This window comes from Cucurbita moschata, unplaced genomic scaffold (assembly GCF_002738365.1).
Source record: "Cucurbita moschata cultivar Rifu unplaced genomic scaffold, Cmos_1.0 Cmo_Scf00015, whole genome shotgun sequence".
Taxonomy (NCBI): domain Eukaryota; kingdom Viridiplantae; phylum Streptophyta; class Magnoliopsida; order Cucurbitales; family Cucurbitaceae; genus Cucurbita; species Cucurbita moschata.
In genome coordinates, this window is record NW_019268531.1 from 4,334,637 (window position 1) to 4,343,669 (window position 9,033).

The 9,033-nt window shown below is 38.8% G+C and overlaps 1 protein-coding gene across 2 annotated transcripts in view; it reads right to left on the bottom strand.

Annotated features, from left to right (window-relative positions):
* Nucleotides 1-1,447: 1,447 nt before the first annotated feature.
* Nucleotides 1,448-9,033, bottom strand: part of LOC111453270 — a 9,637-nt gene continuing 2,051 nt past the window's right edge. Inside the window, exons 2-11 of one of the 2 annotated variants that reach the window (XM_023094314.1) lie at nucleotides 7,894-8,582; nucleotides 6,601-6,778; nucleotides 6,294-6,513; nucleotides 5,758-5,897; nucleotides 5,261-5,550; nucleotides 4,886-5,098; nucleotides 4,307-4,798; nucleotides 3,147-3,809; nucleotides 2,105-2,650; nucleotides 1,448-1,994 (exon numbers count right to left, since the gene is read on the bottom strand). In XM_023094314.1, the coding sequence (XP_022950082.1) occupies nucleotides 1,764-1,994; nucleotides 2,105-2,650; nucleotides 3,147-3,809; nucleotides 4,307-4,798; nucleotides 4,886-5,098; nucleotides 5,261-5,550; nucleotides 5,758-5,897; nucleotides 6,294-6,513; nucleotides 6,601-6,778; nucleotides 7,894-8,169 (3,249 nt within the window). In that variant the 5' untranslated portion in view covers nucleotides 8,170-8,582 and the 3' untranslated portion in view covers nucleotides 1,448-1,763. Of the gene's footprint in view, nucleotides 1,995-2,104; nucleotides 2,651-3,146; nucleotides 3,810-4,306; nucleotides 4,799-4,885; nucleotides 5,099-5,260; nucleotides 5,551-5,757; nucleotides 5,898-6,293; nucleotides 6,523-6,600; nucleotides 6,779-7,893; nucleotides 8,583-9,033 lie in introns of both variants that reach the window. The other variant, XM_023094313.1, reaches the window with a different exon arrangement.

Here is a 9,033-nt window from a genome sequence, read left to right on the forward strand (position 1 = left end):
AAACTTATAATCCTTCAACCTAATAGTGAAACCCACCAAGTTTGTGAAGAAAAGGCTTTGAATTGAAAAGGAATATCAATTCAAACTTTAATGTGATATCTTCTCTTGAATCTTACGAAAGTAAAATTAAAGATCCACCATCCTTAAAAGATAAGAAGAGGCGTACACACAATTCCAAAATAATATCGAGAAGTAGTGTAATGGCTCAAGCCCACTGCTAGCAAATATTGTTCTATTTGGGCTTTCTCTCAAGGTTTTTAAAACGCGTCTACTAGGGAGAGGTTTCCCCACTCTTATGTTTCATATGGGATCATACAATCCACCCCCCTTCAAGGCCCAGCGTCCTCGCTGGCACTCGTTCCCTTCTCCAATTGATGTGGGACCCCCCAATCCACTCCCCTTCAGGGCCTAGCGTCCTTGTTCGCACACACCGCCTCATGTCCACTCCCTTTAGGGCTCAGCCTCCTCGCTGGCACATCGCCCAGTGTTTGACTTTGATACCATTTGTAACGGCTCAAACTCACAGCTAGCAGATGTTGTCCTCTTCAAGCTTTCCCTTTCGGGCTTCCCCTCAAGGTTTTTAAAACGTGTCTACTAGCCAACCGATGTGGGATCTCACAAGTAGTCCTAACCGCTAGAATAGAGCTTTGTTTTTTTTTTTTTTTTTTTTCCTCTTTTTCTCCCTTTCTCTGTTACCAATGGCATCTGTTCTATTCACACCCTAAAAAAAAACATCTCATTCATTCTCAACCATTCCATTCTCATTGATCTCTCATTCCTATTCAAGTCCCATACGACAAGATAATTCAATTCTGACCAATTAATCTCAAGGAAAAGTGGGGTTTCCTCTCTTTTTCACAAATCACAAACTTTTAGACTTTTCCCCTATGAACTGACCCCACAACCTCAATGTTCCCGTCATCTTTGTTTCCTCTTTTTCTTACTTTTACTTTTTTTCCCTTCCCATTTTTTCTCTCTTTCAACTGTGTCGCTCATTTCCCCCTACATTTCAGTTCATTTCCATGCAAAGATAGCAGAAAAGAGAAACAAAAGGACATATAAATGAGCTAAAAGACTAAACAAGCAATCACTTTTGACCACTCACCTGTCTAGTCATCTGTTGATCAGACGGTAGACAATCACATGCTGGAAGATCAATGGTCACCACGCAGCTCTCATGCGGGGTCCACCCACATGGGTCAGAGTCTACGAGGCCATGCATGACTATGATAGTCTCCCCTGTGAAATGGCATCAACATGGGTTCATGATTAATTTTAACAATCAATAAAGAATTAGCTCAGACAAATTTCTATCATATTTCCCTACCAAGCCAACCCCATTAAGAATACAATAGAACCTTGCAAACAAACAAACCCAGAGAGAGAGAGAGAGAGAGAGAGAGAGAGAGAGAGAGAGAAACAGAATCCTAGCATAGGAAGCAGGATCGGCATATCTTCTTACAGTATTCCTTTATTTTTTTTAGCTAAAGCAAAATGAACACCATAAATACCTTTTCTATATGCCCCATTTTATTACAATTGAATGAACTGAATTTATGGGGTTGGACTCCATGATGGCTGCAAATTACACCATCAGGGCAAGTATCTACACTGTCAACTACTTTGAAAATCAAAAGGAGTTGAGTTAGGACTGAGGATGTACAGTGAGCTCATTTTGTACAGTTACATTAACAGCAGTTAATAGAAAGGCAGAACCCACACAACCTAAATTGCTACCTGACTAACCCAGTTTAGTAGCAATTTCAAGATGGGTTCTTCACAATCTTAACATTGCTGTAGAAACGCTTCAGGTCCTTTATAGCCTTCTCCTCTATTTGAATTGAACGAATGGATGATGGTGTGTCAACTTCTGGTTTGAACCAGCGGTTTACTCCGTTGGAATCTGAGGGAGAGCCTTGACCAGAAGCAATCGAAAAGCCAGCTGTTCTCACCTTTGGACTGTTCGGTAATAATACCTGTTGTTTTTTTCCTTTCTGCGAGATGAGAAAAAAAATTGCAGTGTCGGTTTCGTTCTTGAATAAATTAAGAATTGCCTTCACTTTGAATTAATCCAAAAGAGTAGAGAGGTGAAAAGCTGGCATACCTGCTGCATCTGAATGTCCCTGAGAGATGGCCGAGAAGGCGGAGGAGTGCCAGATGCACACCAAGGAGGAGTGTTTCTGTCTCCATCGGTAACTTGAAAAGCTTGAGTCGGAACTACGGGTATTGGTTTGGAAGACAAAAATGAAGCTAAGGGGATTTTCCCTTCACTTTTACAATCCAAGAGATCAGCCTGATCTTTACACTCATTCGGCTGTTTCCCCAAGATTTTGCGCTGCTCATCCTGAATTTCACGTAGTGTTGTAGATCCTTTGGCAACCTTAACCCCACCCCAGGCTGGACCTTCTATTTTAGGCGTTGGTGGTGGTGCAGCTACCTCTTTGGGCGTATCATCAAGAGCGCCACTCAAGAACATCGAGAGCCCACCCTTCCTATTCTTCTTCTTCCTCGTAGCCGTTGGATATGGATTCCTATCCTTTGACAATTCTGTATCTTTCAACAAACTTGAATTACTTTTCATCGAAATACAAGTGGATGACTCGAGAGCATCAGAATTGTTAATTGTTTCTTCAAAGATTGTGTTGTCCCCCTGTTGGATATAATCAATCATTTTTAAATATATGAAAGAAATCAGTGAAAGTCGTAATCAAGGAAGTAAACACAATGCAGTAAAAAGGTAAGACTGGAGCACCTTAAGAGCCAGGTAAAGAGCAATGGAAGACCAAAATCATTACTACAATTAGGACAACGTTGTATCCAATCAAATGGTTGTTTTGAGTAGTCTATAAGAACACTACTTTATGTTTTTTTTCTGTTAAAAAACATTTGTATCGAGTAATTATTTCAAAAGGTTATTTTTTGTTGTTTGACCTATTTAACAACTACTGAAGTTATTCTTACTTCAACCAATACAATCACATCACAATTCTTTAGAACAGTTCTTAAAACCAGAAAATTGTTGTAAAAAACGGTAGCCATACATAACCTCAAATTAACAGGGGGGGTGAGAAATTCTTAAACTTTACCCTGCAGAAGAAAGTTAATCCCCTAAAAACGAGGACAAACGAATAAATGTCACGCCTAACCTTTTTCCTGGCAACTGAAGGCATTTCAACATCACGGAACTCCTCCATATGAGCGGGTTCTACATCAGATTTGGCAATACCAGCTGAAGTTTCCAAATGCTCTAGTTTGCATTTGTTCCTCCTCCTATGTTTTTTTGCTAGCACATTGTTCTTATTTCCTTTGTCATCGGGTGGCATTGAGGATGGTTTTGCCTGCAAGGTACCCACTGGAATACCAAGTTCCAGAAGTGAACTTTCAAGGGCAGACTTTGTTTGGAGCTTTGCAATTTGTTGTTCATCAAGGAGATATCCACAGGACTGTTTCGATTCAAGCATCTCAATTTGCTGCAACTTTTTCCGCAAAGCACGAATTTGTTTGGAAATGGCTTCCTTTTGGTCATCTTTGTGGAAAAAAGAATCTGATCTTTGTTCCATTTCGTTTGTCATGTTACTCATCAAATGATTCTCTCGGCACCTTAAACTCTCATTCTCACTATCCTCCTCTTCACTGTCAATAATGACAGGCAAAGTAGCAGTTGCAGTCGGGAGTCGACGATAGCTCCATGGCTCAGATGACTTATGGTCTAACAACTTCTCAAGTTTAGCCATAATATCTGGCGAAGCATTTGCAATAGCTTGTGATGCCACTGTAAAAATATAATCGAGGTTCCGAATAGCTATATCCTGGAACCAAGTGGCAAATGAAATATTAGTTGCACATTATGCTATGACTTTATTACATTTGGCCAAACTTGACAATAAAAAAAATAAAATCAATGAAAAGGAAATAATCATATTAAGATTAAGGTCCGATTGCAATTTTGGTCAAAGTGGTTTGTAATTAATCAACTCATTTTCTCCTGCTTTACTCAAACCTAAAACCTTCAGAACGTCTCAAACTGAACTTAAGATGATTCAAGGAAAAGAGAATCTATAAATTTTGTGAAAAACAAGACAGCAACAAATACGTTTATACTAAAAACCAAATCAATTGATCAAGAAATCTATTATAGTGAAGAACAGGAAGCTACCACATGCAACTCTCTAACTCGCAGAAAGTGGCAGAAAAGTATACCCGAAATTGAGATTAAAGTAAGATCTATGAAGCAGTCATCTAGAAGTGAAGCAGAAGTCCCAAATAAAAATGACTTTTTCAGTATCTAAGTCTTCATATTGCATACCTCACAGTGCTTCCTCAAATCATCAGCCTCAAGTGAATCTGCAATTTCAAGTAGTTGAATAGCATTTCGTGGTTCCACTAAACTCTCTGCAGCAACTTTTTCACAGAGACTTTTCAAGCTAGGTACACAACGAAGTTCAGTGGCAACCTTTGGGGAAGTAGATGGCTCAGCAACAGAGTCAATATCATGAAACATCAAATCTTCATCAAGCTCATCTAGCTCATCCATGCCATTGGAAATATAGTTCTTTGAAATCTTGTTCCCGTTGACATGATAGGCAGGATGATAGAGAGAACCAACAATCAGTAAATGTGTTTCACCAACTGACACGTACGTAGCCCTCTTTACCCCATGCAAACGTGTTGCAACAGGTGGCTTATCCTTGCCATTCTTCCCATCCCACATGAATACATCACCAATAGATGTAACAGCAGCAATCCAGTATTTTCCTGCCGAAATACTGACCACGTCTCTTCCACAAAGTGAATATAGCTACATGAAAGGAAAAACAGAGATCAGACATCAATAAGTAACTGACAAGTTGTTCACAAGAAAAGAAATAAAACCAAGAGATCAAACTTGTTGGCATCTAAGATCAGCATCCGAGGAATCCCAATAGAATACTGCACCATCATCAGTGAGAGCCATGCTATGAACCATCCCAGCAGCAATGTTAACCACATGAAGCCGTTTCATTCTATGAAACTTTAGTGGGGTGTTCCCACTTTTCTTTAAATTCCTAGCAATTACAACTCGCCTCGGAGTAACAAGCCTATGTCCCCAAGTGTAAACCTGCAACAACATAAAATCCTCTCTTAGAACAGCTAAGCCAACCAAAGATATCAACATATAATCTGCTACAGAATGACGATGTATGTGCATAGCATTACTAGCTCAAAATTAATGTACCTTTAAAATGAAAATTTACAAGCTCAACAAATCTTTAAAAGTTACCTCTCCATCAAGCCCCAAACATATTGTGTGAAATTTTGCTGCAGCCACTCGAACAAAAACCTTTCCCTTCAAGTATTCAACCACTCTAGGAGTGTAATTAGAAGCTGAGTTAGAGGTTCCATAACCGAGTTGACCTTCCCTATTGCAGCCCCACGTAAAAATTTCACCAGACTCAGAAACCACAGCAGTGTGTTTGTTTGCGGCAGCAACATCAACAATTTTAGACCTCAGAGAACTAACTCTTCGAGGCGTGGGTTGGGTATCAACAGAAGTGTAACCGAGTTGACCCTCTGCAGATCAAAATTAGGGAACACTCAGTTCCTCAGAAATCAATAGAACAATGGGCAAGAAAAGCAAATGCAATGTGTTCCAATATTCTATTTATTACATAGAACTTTTAGAGAATGAATAATGAGCTCCAGCCACCATCCAATATTTTTGACATACTTCCCTTAAAACTTTGTACATATGAGCTCAATGGCATCAAGATACTTTACCTCTATTAGATCCCCAGGTGAATACTTCACCACCCTCTGTGGCAATAACCGTGTGATGTTTGGCAGCAGCAACTGCTCTCACACGGCGGGAACCTAAACCAAAATTCACCTGCCGAGGGGTGATAACTGCAGCTTGACCACTGTCATGAATGAAGTCAAATGTATCTAATGAAAATATGTGGGAAAATTGCAGCTGGACAAGTACATTCAGCCTTGCTTCTTGTTCAACAAAAGAAAGAATGTTTATCCAATTGTAACAGTGACTAGCACATCAGTATCTCCCATTTGACAGCCAAGAGTCTAGGATCATTGAATTAAAAAATCGATAAAGAATGCACAGCACTCCTACTGCTGGCTGCCTTATATTATACAATTTAACACAAGCATACAAATAGATGACTGAATAAATTGAATTGTAGGTGTATGTACTAACGACTTCTATATATATTAGAACACTAAATAAATTGTCAATAAAGAAATGGGCAGACAAAAGATACTAAAATACATCATATGTAATTGAACAAAGGGACTCAAACCTGTGAATATCGAAGTCAGGGTGTCCAAGCCGGCCTCCCCTTCCAAAACCCCAGGTATAGACTTGTCCATGAGCACTTACAGCTACACTATGAAACTTGGAAGCAGAAACCAACTTGATAAAGGAACCATGAAGAGAATCTATTTTACATGGAAGCTTTTGGATGTGCTCGTTGCCAGTTCCAAGTTGGTAGTTTGTGCCACTGCCCCAACTAAACAACTCTGTGGCAACTGGGAAATGAGAATTAATGTATTGAGCCTAATGATCAGCGTCACGAGTAAATATAAAATGGAAGGCCAAAAAGGTACCTGAGGTAGGTTCACCTCCCACGACCTGCAATACAGGCCCAGAGAGGAGATCTATTGGTGTTCTACACTTGGAGTCCTCCAACGTGATAGAGGCACCACATTGGAGAAGGATACATGCAACTGCAAGATGACCAAAATGTAGAGCTCTGTGAAGACTGCTCCATCCAGATTCACCGTCCTGAAACAAATTATTGATGGTCATCTGTAACCTTCTGAAATTGGGAAGCTAAGTAACCAGTAAAAGCTAAAGATAGCCTAAAAAATATATGCTCTCTGTACGGAACAAAACTCACAGAGAAGGTCAATAGAACAGAACAAACCCTGCCTATGAATCATGAGATTGACCGAAGACTCTCCAACCAGTTATTTGAGGGAAAAAAAAAAGGATAATGTAAAAAATATTTTGACATAGGGAAGCTGACGAGACATGTTCTATCTACTGTCTCATACCTCAAAGTTTCCTAGTTGCCACCAGGAAAACTCGACACCAAAGACCCTGCCTATGAGCCTTGAGATTGACTGAAGATTCTCCAACCAGTTATTTGAGGGGGAAAAAAAGGATAATGTAAAAATTATTTTGACACAGGGAAGCTAATGAGACATGTACTATCTACTATCTCATACCTCAAAGTTTCCTAGTTGCCAAATTCCCAGGAAAACTCGATACCAAAAAAAGACCTGCCATCCTTCATGCTGAAGCTAACTCAAAATATTAAAAACATTAAAAATATAATTGGATTTCTCCTCATTGCTAGAGCAAAAGACGTTGGAGTCTCTAAAAAATCCAATTGCCTTTATAAAGTGCAGACGAATGCATCAAGGCATTGCTGCAGGAACTTTGGCCTGACAGGAAGAATAGGGTGATCGTGATGAATCCAGGGAAATGGAAGAAGTTCCAAAATTAACAAATCTGATTGTTCTTCTTTGTGTTTCCCTTCACCCTCATTCTATAATTTATAAGTTAACTAATAGAGTAGTAATTTGTCCATAGTTTTCAAGAGAGTAGTTCAGTCCAAAAGACATAATTAAACCGTAGAAGTTGACTTTTCCCATTCCTATTAGACACAAAGATTAAGATAAGAGTTAAAATTAGGTACAGGGAGCAAAGGTACATGCATGATAAAAAAAGTAATGATTTTTTTTTTGTTCTTTTTTGATGAAAAACCAAACTTTCATTGAGAAAAAATGAAAGAAAGAACGGGCATACAAAAAGAACCATACAAATGGGAGCTAAACTGATAATTAAATGGTCGCTCAACCCAAGTCTGAAATAAAGAACGTTGACCAACATACCCTAGCATCAGGATCAGCACCAGCTGCCAGAAGTCGCCTTACAATAGGAATATGATTTCTCCAGATTGCAATATGAAGGGGAGTGAGACCAAATGCGTTTCTTGCATTAATGTTCCCCCCATTCCTCTTCAGCAGTGCCAATGCTGAATCCACACCTGCCAAGGACCCTTCACGAACAATAAGCCATAGATCTTTCTGGGAACTCATTGATGAAGATTTGCGAAATGAAGTCTGTACATTTTGCTTCTGTCCTTGCGATGAAACTAGCACCTCCATTTTGTAAGATGTGCAGTAGTTTATTTTACTTCCTAATATAAAATTTTAGAAGAACAATGTATAAATTCTCCTCAACTCTTGAAACAACTATGAAACTGCTTCTTAAGAATAAGTTATCAGCAGTGAACAATATTAAGACGTCAATCAACAGATGTCTGGTAAGAAGAACGTCCAAGTCAACCAACTCATCCGCTACTTGAAACAACGCCCCTTCATCTCAGACTATGTCGTAATAAATATCCTAGACAAAAATCAACCTATAAGGTAATAGCACATTCCTTTATTGGATTAAAAAACATCTTTCCATTATCACCTCCATAATTACTGAGACAACACAATGTAGCAGCCACTCACAAAACCAATCATTTGGGACGACAAGAAAATTTTCACGTGCAAACAAGTGAAAAAGAGCCCTGCAATTCAAGATGGTCCATCAGAAAAGTTAGCTTTCTAAAACTAAATTTAAAGTAAAAAAAAAAAGTAAGCACTTGTAGACGAACTGAATGACCAAGGTTAGTTTAGACAGAAAAATAGAATGAGCTGCCAAGAGAAAAAAAGAGGCGCAGCACAACAGTTTTCAGCTTAAGTAAGAAAGTTAAGTAAACATACTCTGAATCGCAATTATCAACCATGACAAGAAACACACACAGTTATAATATGTGTACGTCAATCATGTCATTAGCCTCATAAAGGCAGTTCATGCCTATCTACAGACTGTAGTACATATTACACAGTATGATACTTCCTGAATTATCAATAAACTTCGAAAAAGAAGACTATAAATGAAGAAAGCGTCTCAAGAGGCGTTTCCTTTTCTATTTCCTTCAAAAAAAAAAAAAAAAAAAAAAAAAAAAAAAAAAAAAA